This window comes from Mauremys reevesii, linkage group 11, assembly GCF_016161935.1.
Source record: "Mauremys reevesii isolate NIE-2019 linkage group 11, ASM1616193v1, whole genome shotgun sequence".
In the NCBI taxonomy this organism is placed as follows: Eukaryota; Metazoa; Chordata; order Testudines; family Geoemydidae; genus Mauremys; species Mauremys reevesii.
The window spans coordinates 74,068,995-74,089,862 of record NC_052633.1 but is presented as its reverse complement, the minus strand read 5'-3'; the positions used below and the strand labels follow the sequence as shown (position 1 = coordinate 74,089,862).

Below are 20,868 nucleotides of genomic sequence, written 5' to 3'. Positions count from 1 at the left end.
CAAAACTGACTGGCGCAGCCTGCAGCAGGGAGGGTGCGTGTGGCTGGGTCCACTCCGCCCTTCAAGGGCAGCGCTGGGATCCTCAGGAGGGCAGCTCGAGTCAATTAGAGGCGGGTGTAGAGGCCGGTCTGTTCCCCACCTGCCCTCCTCTGGACGGGTAGCCACCACCATGTGCCGCTGACAGGCCGGCCGGAGCGGGATACGCAGTCAAAGGGCCAGAACGGAGCAGGGCCCTGTGCAAAGGCTGGGCTGTTTTCCTTCAGAGCCTGGGGCCTTTTCTTCCCACCCGGGGAGATCACTCTAGCAGATGTGCCTGGGGCTCGTTTTCTTTTCTCTGATGCTGTTTAGATTGAGGGAGATGATTATTTTCACCCCTTGTTTTCCCTGGAAATCTTAATGTAAGTCAGAAACAATTAAGCTGACAGGCCGCAGGGATTTCTTCCCCAGAGCAACAAACAGGAACGATTCCCAGCTGGTCTCTGCGGCTAGAAGAGGAACAGGGAATTGATAAACGGCTGTCCCGTGAAACAGCCCATGCTGTCCCATCTGAACTGTGAGCCGGGTGCGTCCTAGGGGACCAGGCGCTGGCTTCTCTTGTCAACAAGATCCCCTCTGGGCTCCGCTCCGAAAGCTGCGGCATGCGTCTATTGCAGTGTGCCACTGCTTTGTTATTGTAGCGTTACTCACGCGTGGGGGGCGGTGCTTTGTCAGTGGAGGGCTGGGCGAGGGTTATTATTGTAGGGTTCCTTGTGGGCACCAGGCAGTGCTCGCTGGTTTTGTTATTGTCGGGTGGCTTAGGCATGCTGACCTGCCAACAGCGATTGGTTGTTGTAGGGATGGGACTTTGAACATAAGTTTGTTATTGTAGGGTTGCTCCTGAGAGTTGGCCTTTGCGTACTGTTATCATGGTACGTGGTTGCTCTTTGCTGGCTGTGCCGGGTGGGGCGGGGTTACCCACTGTGCTCGGAACAGACCCCCCAGGCCGCCATAAACCCGTGAAGCCCCTTCCCCCAGCCCTAGTCACTTGGGTGGTGTCGCCGGCCGGGTCTGGGGTTTAGGAGGAGCCCAAGGGAGGCGAGAACTGGCGCTGCCTGTGCTGGGACCTCCAGGGGGACACCCCGACTCAGTTCTCCAGGCTTTCCCAGCGTGGCAGTCACGCCACCTCGCCTGTGAGCGACTCCGTCCCGGGGCGAGGGGGAGCAGTGACAGATGGGAGCGGTGGCCTTGGTCCTTCCCCTGCCGGCCCAGGCTCAGCTCCTCCCTCTGCGTAGCGGGCGTCCAGGTGGTCCAAGCCACAGGTGCGAAGAGCCCCCCCCCCCACTGTAGCAGCTGGGAGGAGCTCCCGCCTCGCCCCAGATACCCCGGTGATGGGCACAACCTGGGCAGGACAGGACTGAGTCTCCTTCAGAGACCTCGATCGAGGACCTGAGCGAGGGGATGTTTCACCACGTCCCTGATCTCCTCCCCAAGGGGTATCATTGACCCCCGAGAGGCCAGGTGCCCACCCCATCTCCTGACTGATGCGCTGCCCCCTAGTGTTGGCAGGGGACCTGGCTGAGGGCGGCGTCCCAGCGCGGTTGCTGCTTCTTTTTGTTGAGATTTAAGCCCAAGACGCACCAGCTGGAAGCCAGCCCCCCGGGGAGCCTGGAGTATCTTTCCCCTGATTCTCAGAGCCGGGCCTCTGCCCCGGGTCACAGGCAATGGGAGGAAGTTACCACGGGAAAACAGGCCAAATAAATAAATCCGGAATGAATTGGAAACCCCATCGTGCGAAAAGCCAGGGCTTGGCTTTCACTCCGGGGGGAAGGTGGCCAGTGCGGGCCGCAGCGAGAGCTTCTTGCAAAGGCCCAGCTGGAGGGGAGTGCAGAAGGGGCGCTGCGGAGGGGCCCGATGCGGGAACAATGGGGCTGGCTCCGGCCCCTGGGGCAGCAGACAGGCCGATTTCTGACTTGCATCTGACCGTGCAAAGGAGGGAGAGGAAGAGAGTCCGGCTGAGCGTGCATGGGGAGGGGGAGTGTGCACAAGGGAGCGTGTGTGGGAGTGGCTAAGTGCGAGATGCGTGAGTGAGTGAGTGTGGGAGTGGGTGAGTATGCGTGGGTGAGGGCATCCATTGGAGCAGGAGTGGGTGAGAGGGTGCCCGGGGGCAGGAGCGAGGGGGCCTGGGCGTGGATGCGAGGGGGCCCAGGGTACGAGGGGGCCCAGCTGTGGGTGTAAGGGTGCCCAGGAACGGGTGAGCAGGTGACTGGTGCGAGGGTGCCTGGTAGCACGTGAGAGGGTATCAGTTAGTTTTGCGTGTGCACCGGAGCACTGAAGCACCTTCCGGTCATGCGTTAAGCAACGTGATAACATCTGTCCCATGTTGCTTGTTCTCTCCTCCGTCCCCATACGGAGAAGCGTGTGCAGCGTTTTGGCAGGGTCCTGGGCTGGGGTCGCTCTGCCCTCTCTCTTCCGGCCCCTTTGTCCCAGGGTCGGGGTTTCTATGCAGGCCAATGCTGGCGTCTTGCTGTCAGCCGGGAGGCGTCGGTGTGACAGTCCTGCAGGCCAATACTAACAAGCGCTGAGTGATTTTTGGCCTGACGCTTCGAAAGGGATGAGCACCCGCCTCCTGCCACGCGGGGGGGCACTCGGAATCGCTCGCCTCTTTTGCAAATCTTGGCTTGACATCTCCCGTGCGTGCACGGCGCAGGCACAGCCGGGGCAGCACGCGCCCCTGCATCTTCTCAGGCCAGCCCTGACGTGCCTACGTTCTGCCTTGGGGTGATCTCTCGAAGGTACTTACCTGGCCCCCACAACTGTCTTCTCTGAGCACCTCACCATCTGGGGTGGACGTCTGCTCACATCGCCCCCGGCGGCCCTTGTGAAGCAGGGCAGGGCTGTTCTCCCCATTGGATAGCTGGGAAACTGAGTCACGGGGTGACTAAGGCCCGGATCCACAAAGGTATTCAGGCTGAAGGGCCGGAGGGGCGAATTCAGTGGCAGTCAGGAGCCTAAGACCTTTGTGGCTCTGGACTGAAGTGACTTATCCAGGGTCCCAGAGAGAGTGTGTGGCGGAGCAGGGATTTGAACTGGGGTCTCCCAAGTGCTGAGCTCACCATTGGACCATCCATCCTCTCAGCTCTGCCCGCACCGCTTAATCAACCCTTGATCACTCTGCTGAGGCGGCAGCGACCCGGCCAGCTGGAATCGATGGCACTGGGGGCGTCAGGGCTGCCCAGAGGATTCAGGGGGCCTGGGGTCTTCGGCGGCGGGTCCGGGGCGGAAGGACCCCCCGCCTTGGGTCTTCGGGGCATTTCGGCGGAGGGTCCTGGGGCGGAAGGACCCCCCTGCCGTGGGTCTTCGGGGCATTTCGGCGGAGGGTCCTGGGGCGGAAGGACCCCCCCGCCGTGGGTCTTCGGGGCTCTTCGGCGGCGGGTCCCAGGGTGGAAGGACCCCCCGCCGTGGGTCTTCGGGGCTCTTCGGCGGCGGGTCCTGGGGCGGAAAGACCCCCCGCCGTGGGTCTTCGGGGCTCTTCGGCGGCGGGTCCCAGGGTGGAAGGACCCCCCGCCGTGGGTCTTTGGGGCACTTCGGCGGAGGGTCCTGGGGCGGAAGGACCCCCCGCCGTGGGTCTTCGGGGCACTTCGGCGGCGGGTCCTGGGGCGGAAGGACCCCCCGCCGTGGGTCTTCGGGGCTCTTCGGCAGCGGGTCCGGGGTGGAAGGACCCCCCGCTGTGGGTCTTTGGGGCACTTCGGCAGTGGGTCCCGGGATGGAAGGACCCCCCACCGTGGGTCTTCGGGACATTTCGGCGGTGGGCCCCGGGGCGGAAGGACCCCCCGCCGGGGGTCTTCAGGGCACTTCGGCGGCGGGTCCCGGGGCGGAAGGACCCCCCGCCGTGGGTCTTCGGGGCACTTCGGCAGAGGGTCCTGGAGCGGAAGGACCCCCGCCGGGGTCTTCAGGCACGCCGGCAGAGGTCCCGGGGCGGAAGGACCCCCCGCCGGGGGTCTTCGGGGCACTTCGGCGGCAGGTCCCGGGGCGGAAGGACCCCCCGCCGGGGGTCTTCGGGGCACTTCGGCGGCGGGTCCTGGGGCAGAAGGACCCCCCGCCGTGGGTCTTCGGGGCACTTCGGTGGAAGGTCCCGGGGCGGAAGGACCCCCCGCCGGGGGTCTTCGGGGCACTTCGGCGGCGGGTCCTGGGGCAGAAGGACCCCCCGCCGCCGAATTGCTGCCAAAGACTCGGAGCAGAAGAAGCTCCGGGGGCTCGGGCCCCGCGAGAGTTTTCCAGGGCCCCCAAAGTGAGTGAAGGACCCTGCTCCAGGGGCCCCGAAAAACTCTTGTGGGGGCCCCTGTGGGGCTCGGGGCCTGGGGCAAATTGCCCCCACTTGCCCTCCCCCGGGGCAGCCCTGGGGGGCATTTGCAAGTTCCCCATCCCGATTGGAAGCGAGCTAAGAGGCACCGTGCTCATTTCACGCCAAATCTTTCCAAGCAATTATCTTCTGCACTTCCCCCACCACCGCGCTGTGGTGCGTCTCGCCTCGATCCAGCTGCTGCTATCGCAGGCTGGCGTTTCATCTCCCCGCGGCACAGCCACGCTGCGAACGCCGCGAGGAGCGCGCCCGTCCCAGGGGAAGCTCGCCAGCCCGCTCCAGGATGCTTATCTGGAGAGAAACACACGGTCTTGTCTGTTTGGGACCGTTACTGCGGTGTCAGGAGGAAGCTGATGGGGGTGTGAGCAGCCCCTGCCCAGCCCACTCTGGAGAGTGCGTCCCAGGCTGGCTTGCAGGCCAGCACATGCCAGAAACGAGAGCGGGGAGTCCTGTGTTTGGTGGAGAACCGGGGCTGGAGCAGGGGGCTGTGTGGGGAATGGCGGGGAGGGGGGATTTGTGACACTGCCGGCCTTGTCAATACCTGCCACATCCCAGGCAGCTGAACGAGGTGGCTCCAAAGGCATCTCCCGTCACCGACAGAGCTGAAATAGACCAGGGTCTCCACCTGGGATTCCCTGCCAAAATGGGCATCCCCGGCGTGCACCTCTGCCCGGATATGCCAGGGCCACCAGTCACGCTCACCGTCCGTGGAGGTGCCACCCTCGCCGATTGGCCCCGGCCTGCCCTGCTCAGCTCACCCGCGTCGGCTTAGCTGAGAGAAGCCTGAGCTGGAGACAGCCACGAAGGCCTCAGGCCGAATGGAGCTGATCCGGAGAAGTGCTGAGCTCCCATCACGCTGCCTCAAGCTTCCCAGGCTCCCATTTCCATGGCAGCCGGGGTGCTGAGCCCTGCTCAGAATTAGGCCTGTAGTCAGCGGGTAACGTGGCCTAGGAGATTTGCAACCAGCAGTAACAGCTGAAAGCTCAGGGCCAGGGATCACAGCTCTGGGGGATCTGCCAGGGAAATCGCAGCTTCACTCAGACAAGCTCATCGATCCTTGGTTAAGTCGCCATCGCTTCCCTCTCCTGCCCTGAGACCTCCATGTTACTGCTGCCAAGAGCCTAGATGCCACGGGGATGGGCACGAGTCAAACTCTACAATAGGTAGCAGCAGGAGAGAGGCCTCAGGGGGCTCGTCTGGAGAAGCCCTGCACTGGGCTGGCGAAGATGCTGGTGGAAACTGCCAGAGCCCCATTGGCCAGCGTGGGGGGCTGGGTACGGTATCCCCCAGCCAGCTGCCTCTGCAGCCTTTCCCCTCCTCAGGCAGGAGCCCCTCCTCAGGCAGGAGCGGGGCTGCTCGGACGAGATGAGGCAGGTCTCGTGACCCACCTGTTGGGGAATATTCTGTGAGGGAGGGAAGGGTTTTGCTGCTCCGGCTCCTAGCAGGAATGCGGTGGCTCAGGTTTGCCCAGTTCCTCTCCTCACAGGATTCCTGCTCTCCGAAGGAGGCTGGGCTTCTCCCTGGCGGAGGTGCGCCAGGAGGCCATGGCTGCCTTGCTGCCGGAAGTCTCTCTTTTTCGCGTACCCTGTTCTGAGACGGTTCCTTAAGTGGCTGTTGCATTTGTCCTTCCTGCCTCCTGGGAACTGACCCTGGAAACCGCCCGAACGAGAGACCCCGCTTAACCCAAGAGCAGAGCGACCTCACTAACGCCTTCCCCTACCACTTGCCGTCCTAGCTGGAATTCAGCAACCAGGAGGCAGGACCCTGCGGCCCCTCCTCCATTGTCAAGTTTGCAGGAGACGGGGCACCGTTACATCTCCAGGGGCTTGTTCCTGGCTGAGTGAGGAGTCCATCCATCCTTCCCCAGCCCTGGCTGCCTCCGCGTCTCGCCTGCGTCCTGATCTCAGAGACGTGTGGCTGCTACGTGGCTGTCGGTTCGCACCGGTGCTCCGTGCCGCTCTCTTGGGCGCCGGGTTCTGGAGGCTGCTCCTGCTGGGTTGCCTCCCTCTGAGCTTTGCGAGCCACCTCTCGGGGAGCGACGGGGCTGGACGGGGAATCGTTTTGCTGCCTGCTCTCCTGGAGCCGGCTGGAAGGGGGAGCGTTGCTGAAGCTCCCTGGATGCGCTGCCTTCCCAGATCCACCCTGACTGGCCTCCCTCCCTGCTGCTTTGGAGCCTCGACTCATTAGGCAGAAGATCCAAGCAGGGTTGGAACCACCAGCCCGTAGCGTCTTGTGTGGAACATTCAGATCCGCGGACGGTGGCCATGCCTGGTCCTCAGCGTGAGCTGATTCAGGGCCAGTCCCAGCTGGGTCTCAGATCCTCCCGCCAGACCCTCAGCTGAGGGTGGCTCTGCCGCACAGCCCTTGGCCAGCTCCGTGCTGGTAAATAACCGTCCATTCCTCAGGCCGTCCATGGGGTGGAATGGGAAGGACTGCGAGTCTGGGAGGCTCCGAGCGACCTAAGGATGCTCCAAGCCGCAGGGACCGATCCGCACCCCGTGGTGGCGCTTGTCTGCATGTTCCGAGCAGCACAAGAGCTAAACGGTGGCAGGCCGGGGCCGGTGCAGGTGTTGACAACAGGGGGCCGCTATAACCCCTGAAATGGATGTTTCCTGGCTCCCAGTGCAGCCGATTACTGGCATACCAGTGAAAAAGATCCCCAGTAATTCTCTGCAATACACAGAGTCTAGTGAGAAGGAATTACACCAGCGGTAAAGGGTTATATTAAGCACATAACTCCTATGTTAGACATTAAGAGCTGTACATTCCCCTTAACGAGTCTCTCTTTCACAACCAGGCCCTGCGCTCGCCTCAGACAGTTCCTGCTTGGCAAACAGAGAAGGTGGTTACCAATTTCTCCCCTCCTGGGCTGTTCTTCTCAGCCCTCTGGTCTGTCTTGGATTCCCTGAGTCCAGGCCTTGGTTGCCTGGAGACCCCTCTGGTCGCAGTCCCAGGCGAGCCCACGGAGCAGAGGTTTGGCTACTCTGTCTAGCAGCGTTGCTTCTTCAAGCATCAGTTAAGGAATCCCAACCACAGCAATTTACTTTGCTTGATTTTTATACTCTTTTTCCTCAAAGGAGTCACATGTCTTAAAAGCATGTCCAGTGGGCGTGTGGCCACTGATTTTACCTAATTAGTGTTTTAGAAGGGGCTGGGGGTGGTGGTACCGTGGGAAGATCACCCCACGTTTACTCACTCATCAATTGTTCACTCTCTCTCTCTCTCTCTGCGTGACGTTCCTGCTGTAAGGTCACTATAACCAGGTCGACCTGTGCTCCTTCTGGGAACTTTATACATGGGATATTTACTTTTGCACGGGCCCATATTTGCCGACCCATAGGTTCAATATTGATCGCACACGCAGGCTTTGCCAGTTCTTCATCCAATCTGCTTCTGCTTAAAGGGACCCTGCTCCCAGGATCCTCTGCAGCCATTCAGCCATGTTTAAGTCATGTCAAGATATGCTCACACCCTTCATTCATCACGGCCACACCAGTTTGGCACCATCCCAGCAGCAGGGAGCCAGTTGGCGGCGGGGGCACGGGTGGGTTCCGAGGATCGTGAAAGAGAGGGGGAGTTCTCCCCCGCTGGCTGTCCTTATTTACGTCGGTTCTTCACAGGGCCGGCGAGCAGCTGGGAGAGCAGGAGCGGATCTGGGAGGTTTTCTAAGCGACGGGAGCGCTCCGCTCGGCTCCCTCGTTTCTCGGGTTCAGAGCTTGGATTCGCGAATGGCATTAGGCCTGGCAGGCCGAACGCTGTTCCGTGCAAGGAGCCCGCAAGGAATTGGCTTTCTCCAGTGGGGGCTGTTTGGAAACACAGCTGCTTCCACAGAGCCTGCCCCATATGCGGGCAGGGGAAAGCTCCCGGCATGCAGGAGGCATAAATCACCCCAGCTCCAGTCCAGTGGGGCAGCCTATTGTGATACCCCAGCTAGGGCATCGCGGCAGAAAAGTGCCTCCTCATTTGTTAGTATTTATTGATATAGGGCCACTCTATAAAGTAACCGGTCCCTGTCCTGTGGCATATACAGGGTCCTCTTTCCCTCTCTGACCCTGGCCGGGACATATACAAACCCGTCTCCAAGGCCAGGCTGGGTTTGTTAATTAGCCTCTGACCTACCTGTCAATTTTCACTCCTTTATCTCCACACTGGCAGCTGTCAGACCAGGTAAAATGGCTCTGCAAGAAAAGGAGATGGGGTCACTGTGAAATGAGCTTTACTGACCGTATATGGCTTCCCCCACCCCAGTTTACATATATGCACATGCTCTCAGTTAACACTGGTTTTGGTCATTTCCATGAGGTTTTAGATGCCAAATGACCTTCCTGGCAGTGAATACAAGCTCCCTGCTGTAAATAATGTTAATTCTTTGTCTCCCCGGCTAGACCTGATCAACCACTGTGCAGCAAAGCCTGGGTGCTGACTCCGTGGGTGCTCTGTGGCTCAGGCACCCGTGGAGCAAAAAAGAAGGGGTGCTCAGCTGTTGGGTGACTGCTGCTGGGAGGGGGGAGAGGAGCGAGCGGCGGGTGATTGGGGGGCCTTTGGGGAGGGGCGGCGCAGGGGCAGGAAGAGGTGGTGACAGGGCGGAGCCTTGGGGAGGGGGTGGGACAGGAAGGGGCAGAGTGGGGGTGGAGCCTCGGGGGAAGGGGCAGAGTGGGGGTGGGGCCTCGGGGCAGAGCGGGGCTGGAGCACCCACTAGGGAAGAATAAAAGGCAGCGCCCGTGACGGGCGCAGGCGTTTAGCGGTAAGAACATGCTGACGCCCCATCGCTCGTGGAACGCGAAGCAGGCGCTGAAATCAGCCCGGCGGCTTTTGTGCCTGTTCGCACGGCCTCCCGGTATTGGGTGTGTTTAAGACCCCGGACGCTGGCGTCGGAGAGAATCTCTGCGCTCCTTTTCTGTTTCAAAGTCAGTTTGCTGGACCTGGTGGTTGAGAGAAGCTTGTAAACGTGACCTGAGCGTGAGCCGAAGGCTCCGCCACCAGACTGCGGGGAAAAAAGCACCCACCGTTTTTAGCGGTTCCGTGATTTTGAAGGCGATCTCACGACGCCGGGGACCCGACTAGTGCTTTGCGAAGATGTGAAGTTGCCGTTGGTGTTCTTTGTGGAGCAGGGACCGTGAGCCTTAACTCTCGGGCCCGGTGACCCCCCACGCTGGGGGAGTGATTCCCGCGGTAGGAGACATACCCGTGCTAGCTAGCGTGCTTTGAACAGAGGATAGCCACGGTGGTGTCCAGGGCAAGCTGCCCCGAGGATGGTCTCATGCCGACCCCCTCCCACTGCAGCTCCTCCGCTATTTTTAGCACGCTAGCACGATCGGAGCTGGTGCGTGTATGTCTCCTTGAGCTGGAATTTACGCCCGTAGCTCCGAGCGTAGACGCTGCTTTGTGAAATCCCACCCCGCTCGTACAGAGCCGTGGCCAGGATCACCAGGGATTGCTGGCCTTTGATGCTTTCCTTCGAGCCCTGAGCGGGGAAGGAAGTGGGACAGTTTAGCCTTTCCTGGGAAGTGCAGAGAAATACTCAGAGGCACTTCTGCCATGGGCAGAGGCTTAACCCTCTCCTCTCTCTTTCTCTCTTTCCACAGCCGGCCAACGGGGAGAGCACCGCCAAGCATGTAGACGCCACAGTAAGTGACATGCCTTCGCGCGTTCGTATCGATGCTAGAGATTGGGCTGAAGGGTGGGATCCGGAGTCCAAGGCGACCGAGTCTCTGATGGCTGAAGGGACTCCTGCTCTTTTCCTTGCGTTGGTTTAACGTCACCCGTTGTGGTGTGTTGCCCCCATGCAGGATTTATTTTGTTAGCAAGGGAAGATGGAGGCCTGGAGATTCGGCCCGCTTCCTGGTAAGGAGCATGGGGAGTATAGTCCATCGAGCAATTTCCTGTACTGAGAAGTGCCACTAGAGGGCGACAATTCACGACCTGCAACTGGTACATGACATGCTAGATTTGAGGTCTTCTTCCTGAGCCGAAACCAGAAAGTGTCCCCTCGAATAAGCCGCGGGTTGCGCCCCTGCTGTGAATAGAGCTGAATGGCCGTGCCATAAGCACCGTGGCTGGGCCAACTGGCTTTGGAAACCAGAGAGCTGATTTCAGCTTTCGCACGGAGCTGGAATGCGCCTGGGAGCATTTCTGCAGAGCCGAGAAAGGGCTGATAATTTTAATTCCCGCTGCATCCTGGGGGCCAGGTGGGAGGGGCAGTGGACTGTCTGAAGACCCACGCAGGAGGTTTCATGGAGTCCGGCCAGCACTAGGAATCTCCTGTGTGATGATTACCTTGCATATACAGCTACTGAAGTTCTTTCTAAATAGACCCATCCAATCTTTTGTGGTTCTCCCAGCCCCTCGAGCCCGTACCCCCATCTCCCCAGACGAGAGACCATCGGAACCTGGCTCCGCTGCTGTGGGCCTAACGATCCAGCCCAAACAAATTCACTAGCGAGCAACGTCATGTGGAATTAAACTGAACAAGGCTTCTGTCTGTAGCAGCAAAGCAGCCCTTTGTTGGCACTGGGTTTTTTTCCATTACGCGCACAGCTGTAAACATCCTTGCGGGCATCTGACAGTAGGATTAAGGGCTGTTTATGGCCACGAGGCAGCAGCAGTGTGTTGGGTTCGTTATCGGTTTCAAAAGAATTATCCATCCCCTCTTCCCTGCCAGGATTCAACACTTCCCCACGCCCCCTTGCCACCCCTGCGACGGTAAATACGCTGGGGCATGGCTGGCGTAATGCCCACAGCCAGGGGAGACCTGCTGCCCGATCTGTCTTTTGGACCTTTGCTTCCCAGTCAGATTTGGGAACGGCTCCCCTCTCCCTTCAGGGGTTGCTTGCGATCCTGTCTGCGGAAGGGGAGCAGGGGGAGCCGTCTGTGAATTGCAGCTGGCGGCAATGTTGAATCCCATGAATCGTGGCCAGCTGGCTCATTTCTCAGTTAATCAACACGAGAAAAGGTCATTGCAATGCAGTCAGCGTGTGTGACCCTGTCGCCCCCTGGCAGCTGGCTCCTGCACTACAACAGCTGGCTGCTTACGGCTAGGAGAACTTTCCTTTAGCTCAGGCAGTAGGGGCCTGTGTTTTTGGTGCTGAGGGTCCCAGGTTTGATCCCAGCTGCTGGCCTGTGCACTTCACTGCACTGGGACTCACGAGACCTCGCTCTGCCATTGGCCTGCTGGGCAAGTTGCTTCCCTGCTCTGTGCCTCAGTTTCCCCCTGTGTCAGATGAAGATGATGAGACCTTTGTAAAGGTGCTTTGAGAGCGACTGATGAAAAGCGCGGTGTTAGAGCTAGGGGCTGTCGTTACATCATTTTCAGCCGACTTTAGCAGGCAGGTTCAGTGCAGGCTTCCCCTGCCCTGCCCTGTCGATGCACCTTAATGCCTTCCCTTCTGGCCCTGCAGCTAGGCAGAGCCCCTCTGCAGGGCAATCCGGCCATGCCCCAACCCTGGTGGGTGCAGTGTGACTTGGCCAGAGGTCTGCCGGAGCCACTGTGTCTGTTGCAATTCACAGGAAGAGTCTATTCTGCAGGGCGTGAGAGGAGCCGGTGCAGACTGATGTCAGACAGGTGGTGGTTGGCTGCAGCCCCCCAGAAGCGCCGCTCCTGCTTTGACGGCTCATTTGCAGCTTCACTTGCCTCCTCTTCACTTAGAAGTGAAGTGAAACCGGTGTGACTCCTCTTCCTCCCGGGGTCCCCACCCAGAGCATCTGCGGCAGCCTCCGGAGGAGAGCTGGCATTTCGCGGTCTCCATGGAGAGCCAGGCGCTGGCGAGGCTGGGTCACCCGGCAGCGCCTGGCACGCTGAGGAGTTCTGTCTGGCTGCACAAAGCGACGCCCAGGGCCAGGCAAGGCATTATGGGAGACCAGAGCAGTAGCTTTGGGCCAGAGGCTGGTTAGTTACACGAAGACACTTGCAACCCTAGATTTCCCCCGGCCCCCTGAAAACTCTGCCCTGCCAGGAAGCCTGCAGGAGACTGGACACCGGTTCGCTTGCTGGGAGTGCTCCCGATCGGTACGAGTTGGACCCAGGACTGGGGTCTGCGGATCTACACCCTCAGGAAGGTGTTGGAGGAGAACATGGAGAGGCCCAGCTGGGTGTTCTGTGTAACACACGAGGCCTGGACGTTTCGCTGGCTATCGGATGGGGAAAGGCTATTAAACCTCATGCTACGGGGTGCAAAGCAGGACCTACTGTGGGGCAGATCCTGCCCTGTCTGCTACTGCCATCTCCGGGGCTGCTCCAGGCAGAGACGGGACCCTGAGCTAGATGGAGTCGGGGGTCTGGCCATGCCTGTGCCATTTGCTCAGTGCTGCGCTAGGGAAATGGGCGGGGGTCCGCTCTAACTGATGTGAAGCCAGCCCCGCGAGGCAGGGATCGCCCCAGCCTGTTGCATGTGAAAGGATCTTTTGTAGTTTCTCCCTTCTCACAGCTCGGATCCTGGCTGCTGCGCATCAGGAGCCCTTAATAACATTAGCCTGGCCTGTTCTTATTGCTATCAGCTGATAGCTGCCTGATTCTCCCCCCGGGCGGGAGGAGTGGGGCGGGGGCGGCTCCCGGACCAGGCGCGCGCTTGTGGTGAGCCTGCCGCGCCGCAGAGTGGAGAGGACGGTGGAGCTCAGATCTAAAGGCAGAATGACCGAGCGTGGAGCCTGTGCCATCCTCGTGCCCCTCCAGTAACCCTCCCGCCGTGACCCAGCTGTGCCGTGGGCTGCAGCTCGGCGTAACTGCCCCGGGGGGCGGGTTGCTTGCCAAGGGCTCGGGGCACAGGAGCGGCCATGCCTTGGAGGTGGATTAGCAGGAGCTTCACCTGGTCCAAGGTAAATCCGTGGGCCGAGGGGTGAAGGCGTCGAGGTGGAGGTGGGAGGGGAGAGAGGCGCCGCGTGGCCACGCTGCTCGGCTTTGCCCTGGGGTTCACGCACCCCGGGGTGGGGTTAGAAATGGGCTTGTCGCCTCCCCAGTGGGGAAAGGCGGCGTAGGAGGGTGATGCAGCGGGCGACGCTCTGACAGGCCCTGGCGGGGGCCAGGTAAGTGAATCAGCGCGAGAGATTTCCCGGGGGGTGTCCGGTCTCATTTCCTTCAGGGAGGGGTACAGAGTGGGCCCTGCGAAGGCGCCCAGCCTGGCCCGATCTCAGAGGCACGTCGGTTCTAGCCCCAGCGGTTAGCACAGCAGACTGGCGCCCCCGGCTCCTGGGTCTGTTTGTGCCCCTCGCTGATTCCTGCTCGGGCTCCCGGGATGCCCTCAGGCCAGCTGGGAGCAGCCGGGGCTGAGATGCGCCAGGGGAGCGACGTGCACATGCTGCTGGGTGGCGTAGGTGAGGATCTCGGTGTGAGGGTGATTCCCTGGTGCAGGGGGTTTTGTGTGTCCTATCGCACCCGATATGCTGACCCCTGCTGCCCTGCGGACACCCTGGGGCAGGAGGGCAAAGGCCAGTTGCGGCTCCAGGCACCCAGGAAGCCTGCAGTCCGGTGCCTCTCTGCTTCAGGAAGCGTGTTGTTGCTCGCGTTGTCTGTCTGTCTTTGGGCTGGATCCCGCCGGGGGTCGCCCTCTGAAGCCTCGAAGGGGACGCCCACACTGCGAAGACAAAGCCGCGATGCCGACGGAACCTGAGTCTTGGTGCTGCAGGTTTTTCTTTGCCGTGTGGAGGTCGGCGAGGGGGAGCGAGGCGGGTGTGTGGGAGGTAGGACAGCCCGGCGGCTGCCCGGCCCCCTGATGCTCTGCAGGAGGCCGTGCCGAAATCCGGGTCCGTGCCCAGCCCCCTTCTGGATTCACTGCGGGATTCAGGCAGGCCGTCGCCTGGTGGAATCCCAGCGTCCCGGCAGTGTCCGCCTGATGGCCATGCACTGCTTGGATCCCGTCCGCGCTGCAGCCAGCAGCCGGCCGACCCGTGCTAGCGGGATTTGAGCTAGCGGTGTGGAGGTAACGGCTCTGGCAGAGCCTCGGGCTAGCCACCCGAGCCCGGACCAGCCTGGGCGGCTCCCAGCCAGCTGCAGTGTAGACACAGCCGGAGGGAGTGAGTTTGGACTGGGAGGAAGCCGGGCGAGTGGCGTTTTCTCTGCAGGGAGCTCCCAGAGGCTGAGCTGTCGGGAGCCACAGACTATTAATAAGAATGGACGCAAACTCCTTGGGCGCGTGGCGCTGCGGGCTCAGGACTAGCGAGCGTCGCCCCGGCGGTCGCTCTGCATTGAAAAGGCATTTCTCGCGGAGAAAGGTGGCGCTCTCGGCTGTCACTCGCGGCGGGTGCTTGGACAGAAGGATCGGGAGCAGAAATGGCTCCCAGGGAGACCACTGAGGGCTTGACCGATCCGGCTCACCTTGCAAGGGAACTTTCCCGCAAACGGGGGCCGAGGAAGGCGGTCGCGGCCGTGATGTTCAGCATTGCCCTACCTGCTGCCCCTGAAGCCCACGGTAAAACTGCCCTTGACGTCTTCGGCCAAACACAGTCCTCCGGAAACTCCCCCAGGCCCCCCTCCGCGTACAGCCCCTGGGGGGGAATGAGGCCTCCCTCAGTGACAGCTGATCAAGCCATTGCAAAGGTGATGTGCAGCGTGCAGGCCGGGTCTCCTTTGCTCTCGTTCGGGATGATATTTTCCAGTGCGGTGGCTCTGGGGATGTGGGGTGGCTAAGGGGTGCCTTTAAAGGGGCTGATCCTCCCGAAAATGTCCCAGCAGGGTGTGCGTGTGTGCAGCCAAGCAGGAACCCCCACCCTAAAAATTGTCCTAGGTAGGTCCTAAAGCCGGGCCTCTCCAGTGTGCGGTATAGGTTGGCTCCTTGGCCAGACCTACCAAGGGCTTCCCACTGTGTGTCCTCTCGGGGACTCCCAGTAGGTGGCGCTCTTCTCTCGGAGTCAGTACTGAACTAATGTGGTGGCAGGATCCCAAACTCCTCCTGCAGTTTCACCCTGGTACAGGATCCTTCGTCGTTTCATGTCCTAAGCCGTTGTGTGCCGGGCATTGTTTTAAACCGCTGCCACACTCCACCCCAGCCGCAGCTGCATTTCCGCAGGGGGTGTAGCGACTCTTGGCTCTCTAGGGCCGGAGCCTCAGCTGTGTCCACCGGCATCGCTCCGAGAAGGAGCCAGCCAAGGAACTGGTCTGTGGTTTGCGCAGGGTTGTGGGGCCCTCCGTGAGGTCAGATTTTACTCCTCGAGTGAGATGAGCATTTAAACGACTCGTTGCTGATGGCTGGAGATCCTAAAACAAATGAGGTGTGAACGCGCGGAGGGGGGTTTGGAAACCCCACTGTGTTTTTCAGCTGAGGTCATGAAGTCACCCAACAAACAGGCTGCGGATGGGATTCATGAGACTGGGGATCGTGTGTAAATAGACGCTTCCTGCCTTGAGAACTCAAACATTTCCTCTGACGGCCAAGCCAAGGCAAACGCTGGCTGCTCACGCAGCCTTGCTTGTTAGGTAGCAAACGTGTCCTGCTGGTGGTACAGACCTGGCCTCTGCTCAGTGGACACTAGCCCCCCGTCCGGTACAGAGGTGCTGGGCTGAACTCCAGATGGCCAGCACAGGGGCTTGGAGCACACACCGTTCTGTGCAACTGGCGTGGCTGAGACGAGAAACTCATGACATTCATTGATCCATGTGAGTTTCACCTGGAAATATATCAGGAAAAAAAGAGGGGAGGTTTTCAACGCCCCTTCCTCTCGTCTGGCCTACAATAGCTACAGGGCACTGAGAGATGGACGTAACCCTTCGGAAGCCGGCTGGATCTTAGATACAAGGCACCTGCAAATGGCTGCGGAGGTGGGTTGTTGGCCTGCAGGAGGCGCTAGCATGAGTGGGTTTCCCATAGCGATGACCTGGGGAAAGGATGTGCGAGAGCAAGGTCCCATGGCCGGAAAGGCTCAGCGATCTCTGCTCTCCACGTGGCCCATCTCAGCGCTGACCAGCAGACAGGACGCAGCTTGGCTGGAGTAGATTTGTTGCCAAGAAGGCTAACGGCATATTGGGCTGCATTAGTAGGAGCGTTGCCGGCAGATCGAGGGACGTGATCATTCCCCTCTATTCGGCACCAGTGAGGCCACATCTGGAGTCCTGTGTCCAGTCTTGGGCACCCCACTACAGAAGGGATGTGGACAAATTGGAGAGAGTCCAGCAGAGGGCAATGAAAATGATTAGGGGGCTGGGGCAGTTGACTTATGAGGAGAGGCTGAGGGGACTGGGGTTATTTAGTCTGCAGAAGAGAAGAGTGAGGGGGGATTTGATAGCTGCTTCCAACTACCTGCAAGGGGGGTTCCAAAGAGGATGGAGCTTGGCTGTTCTCAGTGGTAGCAGATGACAGAACAAGGAGTAATGGTCTCAAGTTGCAGGTGGGGAGGTCTAGGTTGGATATTAGGAAAAACTTTTTCACTAGGAGGGTGGTGAAGCGCTGGAATGGGTTCCCTAGGGAGGTGGTGGAATCTCCTTCCTTAGAGGTTTTTAAGATCAGGCTTGACAAAGCCCTGGCTGGGCTGATTTAGTTGGGGATTGGCCCTGTTTTGAGCAGGGGGTTGGACTAGATACCTCCTGAGGTCCCGTCCAACCCTGATAGTCTAGGATTCTATGATTTGCAGCAGGAGCAAGGGACGCGCTCCCAGGCTGGCTGTGGGTGCTGTGTGGCTAGGGGGTGGGAGGGGGTTGCAGCTGTGCTGAGGAGGGGTAGGAGAGGGATCAGGAGTTTGGGGAGGGGTGGGGTGCTTTATAGGATGGGAGGGAAGGTGGAGGAGCAGAGGTGAAGTGTACAGAGTCCAGGGAAGGGCTGATAGAGGACAGGTTTTCCTGACCTGGGTACATTTTGGAGACTTTGAAATGGTTTCCCGCCCTAAATTGGCCAAAAAGGCAAAACCTCCGAAATGTCCAAGCCCCAACTAGCCCGTCTGCTAGTGATTTGCTGGGCGGGGGAGCAGGTGTTAGCTCTGAGATCTGTGTGGCCAGAGACACGGTTCCCTGTGCTGCTGTTTGTTTCACTCTCCGATGAACCCCCACGATGGTAACTTTGCTCTTCTCTCCCTTTTCTTTAGGAATCCACAAAATCCTCCAAAAGTGCCCAGCCGCGACGCAGACCTTCCAGGTACAACCCCTGGGATCGCCCCCACCGCCATGCCCTGGGCAGAGACTTCTTCCCCGGCGAGGAGAGTCGCCCTGGCCTCATTCCCTCCCCAGCAGCGCGAGATCAGTGTGGACAGGGCTTGTTACTGTTCGATCAACTCAGTCTCGTGTTTAAAAACAGAATCTGGCACTCGGCCTCCTCCTGCCCATGTCTGGTGCTGTGGTTTGTGACCGTGGCAGTATCATAGAATCTCAGGGTTGGAAGGGACCTCAAGAGGTATCTAGTCCAACCCCCTGCTCAAAGCAGGACCAATCCCCAACTAAATCACCCCAGCCAGGGCTTTGTCAAGCCGGGCCTCAAACACCTCTAAGGAAGGAGAATGGAAGCCCGAAGTCTGAGGTTATAACCCGGTGCCAGCGCAGGGTAACGCTGTGTAAACAAGTGAAGAATTTCTTCCCCTTGTGCTGGTGGTTCATTCGCGGATTGCTCCTCCGATTAACCAGAGCTCTCACGCGGTGCTAGGGGGCGCTGTGCTGCCTGGGGGGATATCCCAACAGGGGGCGCTCTCCCCTCCGAATGGTTCCTGCGGGACTGAGCTGCGGGAGGAGGACCAGAATTTCCCCCTTTTCCCCGCCAAGACTAAGCCCAGCCCTCGCCCCCTTCCTTCGAATGCTCCAGGCCGATCACCATCTTGGCGTCTCTCCGCTGTGTACTTCAGCCCCTGTCCTGTAGTGCGCGGAGCTCCTTCAGCTTCCAGTGAAGGCAGCGGGAAGGAGGGATGCTCAGCGCCGGGCAGGGTGGGGCCCGTTTCTGGGGTCCTTGTGGGCTCACCCATACCTCAGGTGCCCCTTTTTTCATCTCCTCTGTCTCCATGGGACGCCTGTGGTCTCCAACCCTCACCCCCAGCTTAGAAACGCTGTGTACCCTTTGCGGGGGGCACCTCTGCATCCTTGCAGGGCAGAGCATCGCTCCCCTAGGCGGGTGTGGGCTGCCTTGGCAACTGTCTCCCTCAGGCTTATCTAGGACCCGACAGCCTGTTTGCTTGGTCCGTGGCTGGATGCCAGGAGAGAGAGAGGCCCGTTGAGCGCGTTCCCGCCAGGCTTCTCTTGGGCTTCATTGAATATTTTGTGTAACCGAGATAAGCTCCCGGAGATACGGATCTGGTTGCCAAGAGGCAACAATGGGAGAATGTAACGAATGGTGCTTGGAGATGGGGATGGTCTGGACAAGGCAGGGCCTGGGTCAGCACAGGAAGGATCTCCTCACCCGTGGGGCCTTGTAGGCCGCCCACCGCTACCTACCGGCGAGTGCCGGGCTGGGGGGTTGGGAGGGTTGGCTCTGGACGCGGTTTCCAGGAGCCGGGCTGGCTCTGCCGCTTCCTGCTGTGGTCAGTGGCCATTTGGACCGCTGCACTCAGCGCCACCAGCGGCACCGAGAGCACGCGGCTGGGGGCAGAGGCTGGCATGGCAGTTGGTCCCGTCTCTGCGCCAGCATAGCTGGTGTCCAGAGTAGGGGGTGGGCACCCCCACACCTAAACTCCCTGGCTAGAGCTGCCATGGGAGTCCTGACGTGTCCTCCCTCGCTCCAGCCACTCGACCTCCCCGTGTCCGTACCTTGCCCAGCCCATCCGTGGATCAGGGATGATGATAATTAGCGCACGGGTCTTAATGCCCTACCCGCTTTGCAGTCGGCGGGCGAAGGAGGGTGCTGCGGGAACGCCACCTTGTTCGGGTTCCAGATCTCTAGACCTTCGCCCCGCAGGCCCGTAGCGCCCTGCTGGGCCCTGAGCTGGCTCCTTCTTGTTGGCCCAGGAGCACGAGTGTGGCCCAGACCATGGAGGACACCTGCGAGCTGGACCTGGTGTACATCACCGAGCGGATCATCGCCGTCTCCTACCCCAGCTCGGCCGAGGAGCAGAACTTCCGCAGCAACCTCAAGGAGGTGGCCCAGATGCTCAGGTCCAAGCATGGAGATAACTACCTGGTAAGAGATACCGCCCCGCTCCCCATCGGCGGGTGGCCGGCTGGAGGGCTGGGGAGGCGTGTCGGGCAGGGTGTGGAACTGACTGTGGGAGAGGACACTGTAGGGGCTGGGATCCTGAATTCCTGGGGTTGCCAAGCCGTCCACCTCCTTGCAGCGTGGGGGAGGTCCTGGCACCATGTTCCAGCATCAGACGGGGACTCGGGAATCTCAGGAGGGTGTGAAATGGATGCCCAGATTCCGAGATCGATACATTCATGGTCACGAGGGTCCATTAAGAATATAAGAACGGCCATTCTGCATCAGACCAACGGCCCATCTAGCCAGGATCCTGTCTCTGACAGTAGCCAGTGCCAGGTGCTTCAGAGGGAGGGAACAGAACAGGGCAATTAGCGAGTGACCCATCCCCTGTCATCCAGTCCCCGTGTCTGACAGTCAGAGGTTTAGGGACACCCAGACCATGGGGTTGTGTCTCTGATCATCTTGGCTAATAGCCATTGATGGACCCATCCTCCGTGAACTTATCTCATTCTTTTTTGAACCCAGTTATGTTTTTGGCCTTCACAACATCCCCTGGCAAGGAGTTCCACAGGTTGTCTGTGCGTTGTGTGAAGAAATACTTCCTTATGATTGTTTTAAACCTGCTGCCTATTAATTTCATCAGGTGATCCCTGGTTCTTGTGTTATGTGAAGGGGTAAATGACACTTCCCTAGTCACTGTCTCCACACCAGTCATGATTTTATAGACTGCTACCATATCCCCCCTAAGTTGTCTCTTTTCTAAGATGGACAGGCCTAGTCTTTTTAATCTCTCCTCATACGGAAGCTGTTCCATCCCCCTAATCATTTTTGTTGCCCTTCCAAATCCTACCTTTTCCAATTTGAATGTATCTTTTTTGAGATGGGGCAACCAGAACTGCGTGGGTGTACCACGGATTTAGATAGTGACATTCTGATATTTTCTATCTTCTTATCTATCCCTTTCTAATGGTTCCTAACATTGTTCGCTTTTTTGACGGCCGCTGCACATTGAGTGGATGTTTTCAGAGAACTCTCCACAGTGACTCCCAGATCTCTCTCTTGAGTGGTAACAGCTAATTTAGACCCCATTATTTTGTATGTATAGCTGGGATGATGCTTTCCAATGTGCATTACTTTGCATTTATCAACGCTGAATTTCATCTGCCATTTTCTTGCCCAGTCACCCAGTTTCATGAAATCCGTTTGTAACTCTTCACAATCTGCTTTGGACTTAACTGTCCTGAGTAATTTCGTATCATCTGCCAACTTTGCCACCTCACTCTTGGCCCCCTTTTCCAGATCGTTTGTGAGTATGTGGAGCAGCACAGGTCCCAGTACAGATCCTCGGGGGACCCCGCTGTTTGCCTCTTTCCATTGTGAAAACGGAGCGTTCTGATCATCCAGTCCAGGGGGTCTCTGCCTTCTCTCATAGAGGGATCCTGCTCCCGTCCAGCTGGGACGTGCCTCCCATTTTGGCAGGGGGAAGGGCGGGGTTGT

The 20,868-nt window shown here is 59.5% G+C and overlaps 1 protein-coding gene across 10 annotated transcripts in view; it reads left to right on the top strand.

Moving 5' to 3' along the window:
• TNS1 (tensin 1) overlaps nucleotides 1-20,868 on the top strand; it is a 252,557-nt gene that overhangs the window by 113,132 nt on the left and 118,557 nt on the right. For all 10 annotated transcript variants that reach the window (XM_039493617.1, XM_039493616.1, XM_039493614.1 and 7 more), the window contains 3 exons: nucleotides 9,925-9,966; nucleotides 17,342-17,391; nucleotides 19,182-19,353. In XM_039493617.1, the coding sequence (XP_039349551.1) occupies nucleotides 9,925-9,966; nucleotides 17,342-17,391; nucleotides 19,182-19,353 (264 nt within the window). The remainder of the gene's footprint in view (nucleotides 1-9,924; nucleotides 9,967-17,341; nucleotides 17,392-19,181; nucleotides 19,354-20,868) is intronic.